The sequence below is a fragment of the Anser cygnoides genome, chromosome 13 (assembly GCF_040182565.1).
Source record: "Anser cygnoides isolate HZ-2024a breed goose chromosome 13, Taihu_goose_T2T_genome, whole genome shotgun sequence".
NCBI classification, from domain to species: Eukaryota; Metazoa; Chordata; class Aves; order Anseriformes; family Anatidae; genus Anser; species Anser cygnoides.
In genome coordinates this window covers 4,421,975-4,441,205 of record NC_089885.1, presented here as the reverse complement: position 1 = coordinate 4,441,205, position 19,231 = coordinate 4,421,975, and the positions used below count along the sequence as shown (strand labels likewise).

The following is a 19,231-nucleotide window of genomic DNA, read 5'->3' as shown; positions in this document are numbered from 1 at the left end:
TATTCACCCTAAAGCCAGCCTGGGTATATCCTACAGATGATAACACCTTCTTGAGGCTTGGAAAAAAAAACTAACTCTTTTGCTGCCATTTAAGAGTATTTCTGTTGGGCTGCCTGTTTTTGAGCAATAGCAAATAAAACCAGGACTGGAGGTAGCACGTAAGAAGTCAGGAGCAGAGCAGCCAGAGATCCCAGAACAGCCCCAGCTCTCACTGCCATTTAATGGTGAAGGCTGCCCCGTAATCCACAGCCATACAACACCCAGGAATTTCTTTCTGGATCAAAACTTGTTATCTTACAACCCTGATTCAATACACCGCATCAAAGTAATTTTAAACTGCATGACTAAGATTTGAGCACTGGGCACCAAACTGTTTTTAGATGCTCCAATACCAGAATAATTACTAGTGGTTTTGCTATCAACACAAAAGCATCTTATGTTCAGATGCAGAAAGAAACTACCCATGAAGACTCATCAGGAAAGTCCTATTAAGAGCTAAACAACAAATGGCATTGTTGAGTACAGTGGGAGGACTGGCAAATAACCATGTAAGGGAAAATAAAAAAGATTATTTAGCTACAAACAGGATCCATAAAAACATTTGATTATCAAGAAGTCACGACACAGCCACTGTGTCATGTTTGCAATCACATATAAAAATATCTTCCAGTGTGAAACATTTCAAGCTATTTACTGAAGTTTAAAGTGTATCAAGTATAAATGTACGAAGTAATCCGGGTTCCACTGCCGCACTGAAAAGTTCTACACTTCTGCACTACTTTGCATATCTCCAGGAAAAGCTGGGATCTAACTCCTGAGGAACCGTAACATGTAAAATCAGAATTAAGCATGTAAAAATACACTCTTCAAGGTACGTATGAAAATTCTCTTCTATGGGATTCTGGATTGTTTTAACAGGTGAGGTCTTCTGCCTCAGCTTCCATCAACAAAGCAAAGAGATATGCTGCAGCTGGAGTTCTAAAAAAAACAAAAACAAGAAACCAAACCACACACACTGTACTGTCCATGTGCTGTGCATCACAATCAAGATTGCAGCTTGTTTTACCTAAGCAGAACATAGAGGAATCCAGGGAATGACTGCAGTTTCTCTATTCATCTACAGCTTTGTATTACTCAAAAAAACAAACCAGAAAAACAAACAACGCTAAAAAAAACAAAGCTAAACTTTCTCTGATTCACTTCTTTACAAAGGAATCCCAGGAATCTAAAGAATCTGAGGGAGCCAACTAAGCACTCTGTGACTATATCCTGCAATTCCCAGATCATGAAAAAAGATTTTCAGGATCAGTAAGTCTGAAATAAAATTCATCTCAACTAGATCAGAGGAGGGCAGGATTAGCTATTTCCTATGTCACTTCACTTGCTGAAGAATCCTGAAGGCTCAATTGCAGATGCAGAAATGGAAGAATCCACCCTGAAGACTGGATTAGAGGGAAGACACAAGAAGCAGGAAGCATCTGACCCAGTAAGGCACAGCTAATGCCAGCAAAAAGCAGATACCCCCTGCTAGATTTGGAGATACCTCTCTGAAGATTTCGTCTTGGAACACATCTCAAGACTCTAAAACTAATAAAGGAGGACATCAAGTCAAGCCAAGCCTATGGTCTAGCAGTGTCCACATGCTGACTATGCCCAATAACACCTCGTAAGGCAAATAAAAACTACTGACAAGCCTCATAAGCCAAACACAAAGGTGTCAAAGACCAGCTGTCAACAGCACTGTACAGCGTTTGGTTTGCTAAGTTACTACCAAGGTTGTAACGCTGGCTGTTGTCACCTGCGGATGAATCCAGCTGTGGCACAAAAACGTGGAGACATCTTTCATACAGCACGGAATTCCAGTACGTGGGTATACTGACCTCTCTAGGAATGAACAGATCTTGAGCCTTCAGGTCAGGTGAGAGGGCTTCCCAATCCAATGGGGGAAGCTTTCACCACAACTGACCAAGACAGAAGAGGCCAGTGAAATGGCATTTCCTCACAGACGCTTTGAGGATCCCATCCTCACTGTAGGAAGAAAACAACCTCTTTGAGAACCATCATCACCACGCCAAAGAGACTGCACTCCAAGAACGACTGAAGTGCATCCAGACTCGGAGCATTTGAAGAGGGAATTCGGAATGAAGCGCTGCACAAGTGCTGGCTGCTACATCGGCTAGACTCAAACTCACCAGAGGCACCTGGCGGATCTCCTGTCAAGCGACTTTACAGCTAAGGACTGCTCCTGGTGGAGGAAGGCCCTGACTGAACCCAAGCTGAAGTCAATTCTGATCAACTCCTGTGTCCGCAGAAGTAGCAAATTAGATTTCTAATGATTCACCTCAAGCTAGAGATCAAAAATGTTCACAACGACTTGTTTCAGCAGCCAGTTGTCCTGGTAAAGATGTGGGAATACCTCCCTTCTCCATAAGCGAGGAAACACAGCATCAATGAAGGCCAATGACAATGAGACCACAGCGGCCCTGCTTTTTATCAGCAGTGATCTGAGACTAAGAGTAAATGGTAGACTTTTTTTTTGATATAAACACTAATGGTCAGCTTCCTGCAGGTCAAGAGGCATTAAACAGTTTCCTTTTTGAAGGCAAGTCATGACACCACCTAAAGGCACCATCTTTTCCACCTATCGATGTGAGCATTCAGCCTTTTTAAGCACTGATAAGACTGTTGTCCTCCTTTCTTTTCGAGAGCTCTCTAAATTTTCCATTTCTCCTCCCCAAAATAAAAGGGAAAGGTTTGTCTGTCAAATGACTTCTGCTAAAGGAATTCTTGGGAACAGACTGGGCAACACGGCAGCAAGACAAGCAACTTGCCCCAGTTCTCTGCTCATAGCAATGCTAAATATGGCTGAATGCGAAACCAAAATTCATGAAGACAGATACTTGGAAACAAGTAAAAAGAAAAGGAATTCAACACTCCCAGTTCCCCTGAAAAAGTAGCAGCATGAATACCGAGAAGCGGGGAACTCAAGAAAACTGTTCTGTATCTTTTCTTCCTTTTGAAGGTCAAGGTAACCTGACAGAGGGCATAAGCATCTTCTAAGAGACTCAAGAAAAAGAGCTGTGAGTGTTGTTTTACAACAGCTGCTTGGGTGATCAGTTTCAAAAGAAACATCTTAAGATGAGGATTGAGCTTCAGGTTTTAAAGACTTAATAGAAATGGGAAGCTGTTCACTGTGCAACTTTTAATAAGGCAGAAAAGCCAATTGTAACAAAATGGAAATCTTTTTAAAGAAATGCCACAGTATTCTGGTTTAGAGTTTTAAGAAGCAGTCTTCAGCGGTATAAAGGAGAAGAAACGCACTGAAATGACACTGAAGGCTTGAACCTGAAGATCTGAGAAAGCAAAGAACTGTAAAGCCAAAGAAAACAAATAAAGAAGCAAAAAAAGGCTTTAAAGTGTATCGTATCTTTTTACTGCTATGGCAATGAAAGTTCCTGGTCTTATATGTTTGTGATGCACAACAACCCAGAAATAAGAATGTACATACGAAAGATTACTGGAAAAAAAAAAACAAACAAAAAACCACAACAGATTACTGAAAAAAAAACGCAAAAAAAGAAACAAAAAAACATAAAATAAACCAGTGTTCCCCTTCTCCAATCCAGAAGAGTCTAAATTGTAACAAAACATTGTTTATGTTATAGCACAAAGCATCTGAGTTTAGACAGTAAAAGCCTGGCATAAAACAAAAAAACAGAACCCAATGAACAGATAAATATCTACTTTATCAATGCAAAAAAATTCCAAAATCCAAAAACTACTGAGGAAAAGAAACAATTTAAAGGGCAACGCATGAATGAAGAAGAATAAAGAAGACAGTAAAGAACAAAACCTGCTTACGGTTATTAAATTGGCTTAGAAACAGAGGTTTCTGAAACTGTTTCCTACCAGCTGTATTTTGTTATACTGGGTTGTGAGCGAGCTACACATCATTTACAATTACATATGAGTTTTTAAGTGACGATTTAAGTCAACAACTACCTTATTTAATTTCAGACTTTTTTTTTTAAGTGGAAGAAGCACAAGTGCTTATCAGAACTTGCACACCTACATACTACCAAACACAACTTCTTCATGAGAATCTTTTTACAAATCCTTTTCTCTAGCCCTCATCAAGTCACTGCCTAGTAAATTTTACTATGTTCTGAAAGTCATTAAAATTGCCTTTTGCTGGATCAGATTTGAGAGCAAGCTACAGACCAGAAAACAAGAAGACTTTTGTTCCTTACCTGTAATGTTTTCCCCAGACCCATACAGTGAGCAAGAATGCATCCTGAACCAGGAGACGTCTTTGTCTTTTTAACAGATTCACAACAGCAATCCCACATGAACTGAACACCTGAAAAAAAATTTGTTGAAAAATTACTTATTAATCATCCATTTTATTACGGTACACCTGATTAGAGCAGTCACTGTAAGATCATGATAAATCTTACAAAAGCAGCGCTCAGGGTAATTATTGATTAATTTCTGTCAGATGGCTAGCATGCGAGATGAGCTTTGCCTTGAAATCAATTATATTCAACAGTTTTCACTAAAGATGTGGCAACTGGATTAAAGAGTACTACTGTGCAGACTGCAGATGGCTTCAACCTTGGGGGCAGGGAGAAAAGAGGAAATAGAACAGCAGTGGCAAATGATCCTGGTAATCTGCAAGAAGAAATTCTGTCGAGACAGATCAGATGTAAAGCTCTATGCTTAAAGAAAGAAAATTCAAATAAGAACTATGACAGCTGAAAAGGGAGAGAAAATATAATCCTAATAACAAAATGTGTTAATATGAAGGTCTGCTGGGTGATTTCTTCTTCTATGCCATGTATTTACTGGGGAATTGTATTCTACAATGCTATACTCAGCACAGATGAAGCTTCAACTATTGTGTCTGGTTCATGGCACCTCCCTTTAAGTGCTGAAATAAGCCCAGAAGATTCTTACTAACATGGAAAGATATATTATGAACTTTCTGGAATTTAGGAGAACAGAATGAGCTATGAAGAAAGCTATGATTGGTCATTCTCTTCTCCTTCTTCACTAAAAGTAGAAAACGAAAAGAAGTTGGGTTAATTTGCAGTCAGGTCATGCCAAGTACCAGAAAAAAGATTCTGGATGAGAAAGCCAGGAAAATACTGTGGGATTTCTAAATCCTCACTGAAAACTGTAAAAATCAAACAGATTGTCCTCAGCAAAATGGTTAACTTATATTTGATTCTGCCTCAGTGCAGAGAGCTGTATGATTCTAAAGACTCTTCCAACTTGAAATATCTAGGACTCTTTGCTTGCAAAATAGAACTATGTATTTATTCGTGATCTCATTTGTTCAGATCTTCCAAAATAGAACATTAAACACAATGCTTTGGTATTTGCCTGCCAAGGAGTTTCTCTTATGATTCTAATTCAGATTGCACATGACACTGTGCCAGTGTAAAAAAATAAAATTAGAAAAAAAAAGTTTTAAATCTCTTCTTACCATCTACTTGGTGTGGTTTCAGTCTGGTAACTATATTCCTGTGAACCTGCACTAATGGTTCTTTTGTTTCTTCATCTTCATCTAAAACCAGCTTAGTTGTAATGGGACATTTCAGAGGTGAAGCATCTTCTATCTCTATCACCTATAAGCAGAAACAGTACATCATAGGAATACTTACAAGTGAATAATGCCAAGCATTTGACAAACACTAGCTTTAGCAAAAACGGATGTCATTATTTAAATAAAGAGAAACCTTTAATCCTTTACCACGCATCGTCAGCTTACTTTGGGGAATTGCTTTTTCCCACGGAAAAGTAAAGCAATAGGCAACTGAACAGCTTTCTAAAGATCTCAGTAGGCTTAAATAAAAATGCAGTGTTACCTGCAAACTACAAACTAAACTTATGGCTTACAAGTCTACATATAAGTACTTATAAAATTACTTATCAAATTAAATTGAGGTAGAAATATGACATCTTAAATGTCATCAGCAATTCAACTTCCTACCATTTTGCAATGAAAACAGAACATACCTCTCTCAACTTCTCTCTCTCCCGTTCTCTTTCTGCTATCCGTTTTCTTCTTTCTTCTTCCTCTTTAAGTGCATTTTGTGTTTCTGTTCTAAGCTTATCATCTTTAATAATCTTCCTTATTTTCTTCCTGCCTTTTCCAGGAGATTTTGAATCGTCGTTTTCTTCATCCTCAGAATTACTCTATTACAAATTAAAGTATTACCAAGAGAATTATGACATAGACCATGAAATCCATGATTTTCAGATAAGCTCTCAGTAATTTCAATACACACTGGTAGAGTTTAGCTCATAGGACAAAAGATACTGGTTTTTGTTTGTTTGTTTTTTAAAACGGGTAGTCAACATGACAACAGAAGTGGCACCTTAACTATAATGTATTCTGAGATATTAAAGATTAACCCAGCTGTGCAAAAGCAGTACTGAAGGTACTGTTATCATATGGTATCAAATAATGACTTAATAAAGAACTGTTCTTCTGTTTTAGTGCTGCTAGATCAGCCAGCACCTACACTACATAGGAAAAGAAACTTTATTACTAGAAAAATCTTAACCTACTATGTGTCATCTTCTATATTTAATTTTTTTTAATTCCATTTACTTAAAAGTTGTTTTGCTTTTTGTTTCCAAATTAACAGGTAAACAAGGAAACGAGAAATGTGACGTGGTTTTTGCCCATTGTAGTGCTAGTTTACAAATTTTAACAGTTAACACTGAGAAAAGTTTTAACTTTTTACTGTGCTTTGTATAGAGCTGTTTGAGATACCTACACCCCTGAACAATTAGCATACAAAACAGGAACTCCTTTTCCCATTTATTAATTCAAAACACAATACAGTACCTTGTTATTGTTTTCACTTGAAGAATCCTCTTGAACCTTTATACGCCTCCGTTTCTTTTTCTGTTTGTAACTGCGCTGGTTTTCTTCTGCCTCAGCTTTCTTGGCAGATCTATAATAAAGGCAGTCTTACTGACAAACAATAATAATAGATTGCCTCATTGACAAACAATGATAAAAAAATTACACTAACTACACTGCTAATCAACAGAACATATACTTCTTTTGTGCAGTCAGGGTTTTACTTCCAAATCCTCTCCTCCCCCTCATCTTACTGGACACAAACAGTAACAGACTATTCCAGACAACTCTGAAGAAGGTCAGACTCATTAAATATCAGTTTGCTACTGCAACCCATCATTCTCCAAATGACATAATTGGCACAAAAATGCTATTTGTTTTGCTACATTTTTCCTACTGGCTTATCAAATTGCCATGTACCACATGCTGTGATGCAACTGCAAAATTCTCACATTTGCTGCAAATTTAATTAGCAGATAACAAATTTATATACAAGAAGAATCAAAGGTTTTAAGGACTGATCCAATGTCTCCAAAGTTACCAGAAGTCTTTATGTTTTACCATCTCACTGCCTAGATGGCAGGGATGAAAAACAAAACCAAAACCCAAACACAAGGTAAGAATAGCGAAGTTTTATTTATACCTTGTTCTTGGACGCTGGTCATCTTCAGACTCGCTGACTTCTTCACTAACGGCAGATTCGTGAAACTCCGATTCATTTGAATCATCGCTGCTCACTTTAAAAATGAAGTATGATTTCATGTTGAATATTATTGCAAAGCAAGCAACATGACATTTTCTAATCATACAAAGTGTTTGAGGTCAACAAGCACTTGTAGAAGTTCATTTCAGACAGTACTGGACCCACTGAACATACCAAGAAGCAGCATCAGCAATATAAGGGGTACAGAGCAGAAAAGCTGAGTCCTGATAGCATATTAGGCCAACAAGACTAAGCTTTTTGCATGAAAATATCTAAGCATGACTTATAAGCAAACAGAATTGTATTGGAAAGCTTCAGAGACAGTGAGTGAAGAGGACAGAACATAATGGGGAACAGCGCTGAACTTAAAAAAAAAAAAAAAGATGATTTTTAGTTAAATAGAAGCTTTCCTTTCAAATGTTTCAGATATCATTTTAAAATCACTCTTCACACATAATGCAGACAAACAGTTTACTAACAAGGTAGGCAATTATATTACTGTGTTTATGGCTTGAAGTTTCTTCAGGCATAGCAAGTTTAGAACTGACTCAAAATGTTAGGGGTTGACAAATTCTTTGCTCTTGCATGCAACAAGGAAAATGAGAAAGCTAAGGCAGGCAGCCCTTCAGACTGCCATCTAGTGTTCAGCTGAAGCTCACAACATTTAAGCCAGGTGAAATTCTTTGATGACACAAGGGCCTATTAACAATCCAAGGAAAGGAGAAATCACATAAAAAGCAAGATTGATTTTCACAAGTGAGACCTACTGGGTTCCACTCTGTTATTAAAGATTAATATCATAAGACTCAACAGGATTAATCCAATTCAAAGGATACAGTAGTAAAGAGCTGTAACCTGCTGCATGCACATTTAACATTTTAAATAAAACTGTTTATCAAACAGAAAAATGAATTCAGATTTAATACATAAGGAAGCTTATGCAGAGATTAAAAATTAACAGTTTCAATTCTACATTTTGACACGCTTTGGGGTTATTTTATAGAAGTACATTTTTGACAGAAACATTTGGATTGTGTACCTTTCCTTCTATTTCTGCGCTTCCCTTCTTTTGTGTCTTTAGGTTTCCCCTTTTTTTCTTCACCAGATTCTCCATCACTCACTGTCAGCTTGTGTCTCAGTAGTCTGTGTCTGTATCTGGGCTTCTTTGAGTCTTCTTCCTCTGAATCTGATTCGGAATTATCCTTCTCCTTTTCATTCTCTTCTGTCGGAGATAAGAGTCAGTACAACATGCACAATGGTCATTTTTTTCTTAAATTTGACAAGAATTAACATCAGAATTAATTTAGGTTAATTTCTCTGCTTTTCCAGGAAGATACAGACAACAACATAGAGTTGTTCCCTCAAACCATATTTTACATTGCCTGAGCACTTAAGTGTCTGTTGCAATGACTACATCTGTTAGCCAAATCACTCCTGTATATTTGCATATCTTACTGTTCTTCACGGAATATTCCTCACAAACCCACAGAATTTCTTAATTGACTATAAAATAAGTATTAAAAAAACAACCCACAAAGACAAAAAAATAAAACCACTTTCAGAACCGTAAAAGGGATGATAATCCTCATGATCATGTACACGGGCTTTTATTTATTTGTCTACCAGAAAGCAACATCAGTTTTTTGTTGTTGAAAATTGAAAACATTTTAATAATTTCTCAAGTGACCTTTGAAATTATGACAGGCACGACAGCACCACTTTTTTCCAGATGCGTTTGGTGCTCACCATCATCTGCTGTGTTTTCATTTTGTTTTCCAGTTTTCTTTTTTCCTTCATCCGACTCTTCATCTGAAGATGCATCCTCGTCAGAGGAAAGATTGGCTTTGATTTCTTCTAAAAGCATTTTCTTGGCAATTCTTTGAAGTAAAACAGAAAAAACTATGTATTCCATTGTTCAAGCAAATCTATGAACGATAAATGTAATCCTATACCACTCAGAACTTCACAAAAAGGTTTGAAAGCTGAACAAAAAAACGTATGATGAAAAGTCACTGTGATAAGACAGGATATAAAAGCAAAAACTCATGTTAACTAAATACATTGTGTTAACTTGCTTTTAGAAAGCAGATCTGTACCATGCTTGTTAAAAGTTAAGTACTTCACAGTAAGGCTGCAGATAGTTATAAAGCGTAGAAACAAACATTTCATTGTATTCATGGTCTATTTGCTTTATTTTTTTCATTCTCATCTCTTCTAATCTCTGCTGGGACAGGCACCTATGTGAATTCTAATCGTAACAAGAAGGTGAAGATCAAATCTTAGTACTCAAATCATTTCCCCCTGTCAAGTTATCATTCTTGATTGATTCACGTCAATGGGATTCAAATGCCTTAATTTCCCGAGGCACTGAATTTACACCATTAAACAGCACTAGTTTTAAAAACAATGCAGCACTGAATGCACGTTTTAAGCACAGAGAAAGGATTGCTGCGATATGCATTAATTCACAGGTTTTAAAACATATATATTACCCTACATCTATATAATTAGCCTTCAGTTGGGTTACCATACTAAGTGTAGGACAACTCTATTGCAAAAGAGATGCTGCAGTAATGGATGCAACTCATGATGTCTGAAGATGAACAGCTAATAAGTGCCTGGGGGGAAAAAAACACACTGAATCCCTCATGTAACTACAAGCACTTGCCTTACAGTAAATACAGCAAAAAATATATATGCATGACACAAAAGAGATTTATCAATCATTATAGGACCTGAACTTTCAAGGAAAATAATAATCTTATTTCCTGTTCCACAAACTGCTCAGCTTCCCCCAGTTTCATTCGTCTCAGCACAAGAATGTTTTCTGCTAATATGCAAAAAGTTACTATGGAAAATGGTTTCTTTATGTGCTCTTGTAACATTAAAAACCAAAAATCAAACAAAAAAAAATCTGTGTGAATATACATCCAAGGGAAAATATGAAATGATGTATCAAACACACAGGAAAATAGTGGACTTATCTGAGAACACTTACTTCCACAGGGAAAAGTCCTGACAGAATGAAAGCAGGACTTCCCCATATTAATATTAGAAATATTATAATTTTCATTCTGTGGTTATCCATGTTAAATGTTTTTTTCCCTAGGTTAGATCTGGTCTGTCTTGCGTTTCAGAAGAATTAATGTATACTGCATGCACAACGTTCAGAATGGGAAAGTTTGTGCCAGTCAAAACAACCATTTCAAACCCATGAATCTCAGCCACCATCAAGGCTTCACTTGGAGCTGCTGGAGGAACAATGATCTCTTAAATACAGCTTCTTAGGCATTAGAAAATTAAAGTTGTTACTGTTATGGGAGGACAATAAAATCAGTTTTAAAGAATTTCGTATTCCATTTTGCAGCATGTAACATATCCCTAGAACAAAAACCTTCAAAGGGAGTTTTCCCAAGGCATCCTTCCATACACTTCTAACAGTATTTTCTGTTTTTGGCTTAGTAGTATATTCTCTGGAAAGATTTTAAGGCTCATGTATACTTAGTTGGTATTAAAAGATGGAAGTAAAATGGTTTAGTAAACAGCACAAAGCCATTTAAGATTGCTCAATGAGTCACAAACCATCCAGCATCCAAAACACCCCTCTGTGCCTCCCCCTCCTTTTTGTAGGAATGGCTTGCAAAGTAATTGAAACAGTTGATTTAAACTTCAAAATGCAGTGTTCTTGGTAAGCTTTTAATTCTACAATATATCAACAGATCACACTGTAAACCCTATGAACACTTACTGAAGTCCACAGATAAGTAACATCCTCTTCTAAAAGTTTTTGCATTAGGTCCTTCCAGAGAATTTGGAAAAGGGACTGCCTTTTTATTTTTAAAATAATCATCACAACGTGTGTATATAAGAAATTAAGACTATGTTTCTTCCATCTTTTAATGGTTTGAAGAACTTTCTGTTGAAATTGCTTGAAATGCCACCGATTGGCTTTTTCAGAAAGCTTTTTACATAAACTATCAACACCGAATTCTACTCCAGGAAATGGAGACAGAAGCAGTTTGGTCAATTTTCTCATTTAAAAACCAACAAGAATATCACCGAAGTTTTTTTTTTTGGCTAGAGGATAAAAAGCAGCAAAACTAAAAAGAACTGCAAAATTTTCAAACGAAATCCTGAACGTACTGCCTAGTAACACTGTCTCTGACTAACTTCATGTCATGCTCAATTGTATTAGCAAAATTAACAAACTTTGAATGTGGATAATGATACTTACCTTTCATATAAGTCACCTTTAAAAAATCATTTATTTTTAAACAAAGATCGACTTTGGTTCTTAAGAAGAGAAGATGGGCATTTTTATTTGCTCTTTACTTCCGCGAAATGTTTAAGAAAAAAATTAACCGCAAATGCATCATTCACCAAAAAAAACCATGCATAAAATAGAGTGTCCATAAACAAAAGATGCTGCTCTTTACCTACTGATCATCCTCATAACCACCAATCATCTTGACCTCTTCCGACTGGACAGGTTTATTAGTTTCTAATTAATTATCATAATCTTGATTAAAAAGTTAATGCTTTTATACTCTGAGATACGTATTTTTAGCTAGGATAAAGATTCAACCCCTTTGAATCAAACAGAAATGGAACTGTTTGCTCAGCGAAAACACCTACATTCTCTTCAATGCTGGTATGATGTTGGGCAAAAACTGTAACACACTGTTCAGACATGTTCAGAATTTAAAAGATTCCTACTTTTTATGTAACCACAAAACTGATTAGAATTAAACGCGTACGCAATATTAGAACCAAAGAGATTAACCCTTACAAATGCATCTGAAAAAATGACTGATGTAACAAATGGCTTAAATGATACAGAGGAAATTGAGTACTGAACTCTTTAAATTTGTTTTCAAGTTAAAATATGTCACTCAGAATAATATAGCACATTTCTATTTTAAGATGTAAAACCATTTAAAGTGACCGGGTTTCCAAGCAAGGAAATGGAATGCTCTTGATTTAACATTTGCAGGAACATCAAACTGCAAGTACCAAGAAAAAAAAAGTCATGGTAGTGTGAAAACTCCTCCCTTCCCATTCTCCCAGAGAAACCCATAAAAAACAAAAGATACTGTAATATTTAAGGATTGTGTCAAGGATTTAGAACATACTCTTGGCCAACCAGATTTGAACACTACAAAGAACATTAAATCAGAAAAAGCACAGAGCTGCGTGACCTCCAGCAAAGGACTTCAGGTAGTGAAAACACCTGCTTTTCATTCATTTCTGCCACAGTGCTACTGCGATCTTGAGCGTGTCCTGTTGCCTAGACCCACTCCATTTTTATCTAAACATATTGTAAGATTTGTAAGAAGGACATTTTTCCAATTTTACGCAGTGCCTTAAAGAACGGGGCTATAATCCCACCAGGACATATACGCCATCTCTAGAACAATGAGTATATATGTTTAATTTTATATAAATCATTATTTAAATACACTACACTTTTGGAAGAACGATACTGAAAACACAAGTTTATAAATTAATTGGTTACCATGTATTTTCTAACTTACACTAAAGGAAAATACCATTTGAAAACAAGAGGCAAATAGGAAGTTACCTAGGAGTTGCTTATTCACAGCACAGGACTACCTTAAATTACCCTTCAGACATTTCAGCAAAAATGGAATAGTAGGTGCAGCCTCTCGTGACGTGGAGTTAAGTCCACAGGATAATTTGCACCATTCTTGTTTATGAATTTTAGAGTGCCAATATGATGGACTTGTAGCTTGTCAAAAACCTTGATGAGACAATGCTACATTGTAAAATAATTTTCTTTTTAAGAGTTTAAAATATTATTTGAATGTGATGTATTATTATTACCAATTAGATATCAACTCACACGTAGTGTTCATAAATACCTACTAATTGTATGTAGAAACAAAGTTGCCCAAAATAAGCCTTTGAGGACAAAGAAGAAAAAAGCCACATCATGTGGCTAATAAAAGCCACCTTTCTTTCAACTAGAGCATTCCTGCATTAAATGGGCTGCTGGTACATTACTGAAAACTTAGATCCATTTAAAACATATTTTGGGAGATGAATGTTTGGATGGAATGTCATACACGTTTTTAAAAAGTCAGAACTGCCAAACACCTTCTTCTAAACACTGTACTGTCTTTGTTGAAACAGTCTGATTTTCAAGCTGTCAGAGTTGTATTAAATTAAATGCTTGGACAAGAAAAATGTTTTACAAAAATTTATTGCATCCATCAAATACTTAAAGGCATTCTGCATTAAATACACTATTTACTTCTTAATAAACAAAACTACTGCAAACATATTAAACAGTACCATTTGAAAGATCAGAAGGACCAGTAATAGATAATTACACAACATAAGATGAAAGCATACAGCACTGTCTGTCATATTATGACCCACTTGGATATTGCATTTTGGCAAAAATGATTTCAAGACTATTAATATTCATGTCATGCACATCCAAAGGTATGCAAATACAGAACATCTAAACTAGAGACTTGCAAACATGAAAGCTCCCACACTACAAATACCCAGTAGGTACTACATACCCTCTTTGGCCTGGAAGAAAATAGGCAACTTATCTGAATAGTAGGTAAACTATTTAAACACTTTGTGTTGAGTAAACAGTAAAACAAGCTTTTAACTTCTGGAAATTTGTTCCATCTTTTTACATTTTATCTCTCTGATTTTGGTGCTAAGTACATTGCATGCTGAATGTAAAATTAGACTGCAGTTACCAGTTAACATGTCTGAAGGTTGACAAAACTGTTCATTGACAAAATACCTCCCCGTATCATAAATATATATTCAAAATATTCCCTAAATATAAACTTAAACAAATATTCAGCTTTAAAAGAAATTACAGAAACTGATTTTTAGAACCTAATTTGATATTACTGATTTGTTCATTATCAGTTGGGTTAACTCTTCAACTAACGGTGAAGGTCTGTCAGTAACATTTGTACTGTGAACACTGAACTTTGACAAAGTGTATTGGCTTAGTTATCCACCAGAAACACTTAAGAAATAAGCAAAAAAGAAAAAAAAATCAAAACAGGACTGAAATTAAAGCATCATTTAAAAAAAACTTGTATCACCGTTGCTTACACGTTCTGCTTATGACCCTGTGCTGTCAAGACCCTAAAGAGCATCTTTCTTTAAAAGTTAAATTGATTAAATTTGATGACTGAAACTACATCATCAGCACCATTTTGATGCCAAGCTGAGGTCCGTAAAGGATATAAACCAGTGTTTGTAAAATTTACTTCAGCCATATACCAAAAGATACAACTCCGTGAAACAAAGATATCATGTTCCAAACTAGTAAGGCTCAGAAGCAGAAAAAGACTCCATCAGCAATTGTGCAAAGCTACAAAGCTGGTCCCATACATGCTATTTGGCAAAAAAAATCAGTTTCTGAAATACTGTATAAAAATTTGTTGAACAGCTCTTTAGTCTAACTACAGTAAGTTCAAAAATCAAACTCTAGCTCATAACTGATCAATACTTTATGTTGTGCATTCACTCGTTAGGAAATGAAGCTTTTACATTTTCTAGCCAGGCTAATTTTGATACCTACAATGGTATTGGTAAAATATGACATGTCTTAACAAACTAACTATATCTTACATAGATCTGTTTTTATTGAACTCAAACTGAAGCAATACATAAGCCACAAATCTGAGTACACTTATGCAAGACTAAAAATTTATATGCATACTTAGTCTCTTTGATACTCTATGCACAAGTGCTTGTAGAATCAGGTCCTTAGCTAACACATTAGTGACTTAAGTTTTTCTTTAATGGATTAAAAACTCATTTTAATTAACAGCTGAAAGTATCTGTAATACTGCTTTCTCCACAGTTTTCTCTTTATTGAGAAAAGACGTTTCAAATAAAAAAAGGTAAATTAGACAAAAGCAATAACCAAGTGCAATCTGTAAAGATCTCAGCACTGCATATTGCACAGATGCAAATTTTTACCTTCTACTCACTAGCTGAAATTCACATTTGTCAGAAGTAGGTTTTAGACCTGCCTGAATGAAAACAGTTGTCACAAAACCCACATTTTTCAATGGGAACATAAAATGGACAGTGCTGCAGTGCATTTATAACACACCCTATGCAAGGTGTGTTAGCTAACACTTCTAAATACTTTCTTTGCATTTCTGGATTTTGGCCTCTGTTTTCTGGCCCCTTGTTCAAACTTGCGGGAAGCCTGTGAGCGAGTCTTTACAAGGCAGGCAGTCCTGGTTTTTACAACCTGCTTGCTCTTCCGTTGCGCCGGTTTGCGCCCACGCCTAGGGTGTGTTATAATCTTTTTTAAGTCCTTATGGATGGAATCATACCTATTCTCAGGATCGTCATCATCATCATCTTCCTCCTCCTCCATTGGAACAGCCCTTGATTTAGGGTCTCCCTCATCTCCTGGGGGAGGAAGGGGAAACAAACAAAATAAGAAAGCACTTGATACACGTAAAAGCAGCAATAAACAACACAGCACATGAACTATTATCTCCATCAAGGTATCCCATAGTAGCCAGGCTGGAACTAGAGCATCTTCAAGGTCCCTTTCAACCCAAACCATTCTGTAATTCTATGATCAAGAATTCCCATATAAAAATAGCTTGTTAACACCACAACTTTTTCACTATATAACCAAAGAGCTATCTGGACAATACAAATAAGTACTTTTATTAGTACAAGTACCTAGCTTTTCAAGTAGCCCTTTCGTCCACGTTATTTTTGCTACTACACACAACATGCTATTGTTTCCTTATTATATACTATGAATTTACTTATTGTTTTTACACTAAAACATATAAATACTGAATACTCCAGTTACAGAACTTCATTTCTGAACTGTAAGAAGTTACTAGCTCCATTTCAGGAGCTCTGCCACTGAATTTGCAGAAGCTGAAAAGAATATATATATAGTATATAGAGTATATACTATAATGCAGAATCACTTACTAAACTTCTCACCTGCCTTGCTGCTATTAAGAATTAGCTGAGAACAATAATCCTTGCCTGTTTTTCCTTTCTATCAAAGACAATGCACATACATTTGCTGCGTATTTGTGAAGACCTATTTTGAAAAATAAATGTTATCCTTACAAGTAACTATCAAAACTCAGTTGTACAACACGGTTATCATCTCGGATGGAAAGCATGTCAAAAGTAACAGCACAGGACACTGAATGCAACACAAACTGGGAAAGACTAGCACAACAGGACACCTCCTCGTTCCTCCGCACTTTCCTTGCTGAACTGAAAGAAATTCAGATAGCACACTATTTTTAGCACACTGCCAGGCCCTCCCACTTTCTTTTCTCTGATCTGCACACAAGTCAAATCTTCAGGATAGTAATATTAAGCATTCGGGAAAAAAAGAGACCTTAACATCCTAATCAACTGAGGTCCCCTTGTTCATTTCTACAGTGCATTTCTACCTGTCGGGAGCAGACCAAAATTAGGCTGCAAAAGGTTTGCTCTGAGTTGTTTCAACACACCCTTGTCCTGGAATTAGTACTACATGGTCCTGTCAGACATCTGGTTAAGAGGTGATCAGAGAAGTCCCTCAATCTCAGGCTTGGATAAATAGAAGTATCCTGCTGGTTAAAATGGATTCTAAGTCTCATTCACTCAACAACTTGAGCTTGTTCAAACACAGAAGTAAACCTGAAGTAAACTGAGAGTAAGTGCAAGCTTGCCTCCTCATAAAGCAATATAATCAAGTTGGCTTCTCATAGAACGATACAACAAACAAGGTTGGAGGAGACCTCTGAACATCATCCCCTCCAACTCCCTCCTCAACCCAGAGCTAACTGCAAAGCAAGACCAACTTTCTCTGGGCTTTGTCAAGTCTTGAGTACTTACAAGGTTGGGGATTCCAAAATTTGACAGGGCAACCACTTTCAGGCTTTGCCCATCCTCCATGTGAAGAACTTAATGTCTAATTGGAATTTTCCTTGCTGCATGCAACTTGTATCTAGCCTCTCATCCTTTCGCTGTGCATCTGGCTCAGCCTTCTCTATACCACCCATAGGGAAGTCAGAAGGCAGCAGCGAAGATTCCCCAGCTTTAGCATTGACTCTCCAGGCTAAACCACTCAGTTCCCTCTCAGACTAACTCTCCTATCAGTCATCCCACATCACCGTCTCATTTTTCTCATTTGTAAGCTGTTAACCCTCAGCCTACTTGATGATCAAGCGATGCTGAGAACTGCTGCATATAGGTTACTGTCAGAGTACAATCAATTGTGTATCTATAGGAGTGTTAGTCCATTACTATGCAAAGAGTTCACTATTTGCAATCTTCCTCAGCGGTGGTGTCATTGGGGAATTACCATTTTGGTAGCTGTCAAGGAAAATCCCTGAAAATCCCAGTACTATATGCAGAGATTCAACTGAACTTACTCCATCAGAAGATCTTGAAAAACAAGCTCAGTACGGGGCAGTATAATATGCAGATTAAGAAAGTTATTTTCCATCTGTTATTCTACAATGATGCAAAATACCATTAATCAAGCTTTGCTTTCTTACAGGGTCATAAATCCAAAGAAGCATATGAAATGCAACCGTTGCATCTTTAAAAATTAACAGCTTCCCAGAAACTAAATTGCAACATAACCCCATGAAGAAATGGGTGGGCGTCAAGTTGGTAGGAAAAAAAGAACATGATGTTTTATGTATAAAATTTTAATTTGTCTCTCCCTAGAAAATATCCTCACAAAAATAAACTCCCTTTGCACTCAGCAGTAATACTTAGAAGTGTCTGTCTACAGAGGTTTTCCGGGAAAGCCAAAAGGCCACAATGTCCCTTCTGCTATCTTCACAAATATATTGCTGTTTTATTGGTTGTTTAGCTGCAGTTTCACCAATGACTGGAAGTATCTGAGCCAACAGTTACAGTAAAGTCACGTACAGGAAGTTCTATGAAACATCATCAGAAGCAAATAGAAAACATCTTCCCTGTCACTGTAATCAAAATAACAAAAAGATTTCTTTTTTTTTAGTTGCAAATTAATTTCCTAAAAACATCTGTGGTGTCCAGCAACATGAAAACTACCCTTCCTTTTCATGTTCTCTAAAGCCAAGCACTCAAATCCAGCAGTTCTGTATTTCTATTAATTTCCTAAAGACATTAGACATCGGTGAAGAAGCAGTTTATCTTGGCAGGAAAAAACCAATTATTACTATTAAACCTGCTATGAAAACATTAATTGGTGACGCTTCTGTTAACAGGTGCTCTAATGCCCCATGGGTCTCATGAGGAACAATCTACATGGTTTTTAAGATGTATACTCTAATGCCACAAGTTTGAGTCATCTCCACTGCATAACCAAATGTCATTGCAGTTCAATAGATACCTACTTGCTTAAAGCTAGCTTCTGCTGAACGGTACTGAGGCAACCATAGAGAATAGACAGGCTTTTGAAAGCCATGCAGCAAGGAAATACCTGCTGGGATTAGACTATGACTATAGCTTCTCAAGTCTCTCCATTTCCTGAAGATATCCACTGACATCCTTTACTCCAGAAGTGACGAACAACACAATAAATTGTAATGGTGCTTCTAAAATCAGCATCAGAAAACCTAACTGGCTACAAACTTTTCAATGTTTGCTTATGAATATTTTCACTGCTA

At 36.5% G+C, this 19,231-nt stretch overlaps 1 protein-coding gene across 7 annotated transcripts in view; it reads right to left on the bottom strand.

The window, feature by feature from the left end:
* Positions 1-19,231, bottom strand: part of ATRX (ATRX chromatin remodeler) — an 85,991-nt gene that overhangs the window by 38,817 nt on the left and 27,943 nt on the right. For 5 of the 7 annotated variants that reach the window (XM_067004794.1, XM_067004796.1, XM_048070696.2 and 2 more), the window contains 8 exons: positions 15,932-16,010; positions 9,327-9,457; positions 8,620-8,802; positions 7,521-7,614; positions 6,860-6,968; positions 6,022-6,201; positions 5,489-5,630; positions 4,251-4,360 (listed from right to left, as the gene is read on the bottom strand). In XM_067004794.1, coding sequence (XP_066860895.1) covers positions 4,251-4,360; positions 5,489-5,630; positions 6,022-6,201; positions 6,860-6,968; positions 7,521-7,614; positions 8,620-8,802; positions 9,327-9,457; positions 15,932-16,010 — 1,028 coding nt within the window. The remainder of the gene's footprint in view (positions 1-4,250; positions 4,361-5,488; positions 5,631-6,021; positions 6,202-6,859; positions 6,969-7,520; positions 7,615-8,619; positions 8,803-9,326; positions 9,458-15,931; positions 16,011-19,231) is intronic. The other 2 variants (XM_067004795.1, XM_067004797.1) reach the window with 1 other exon arrangement.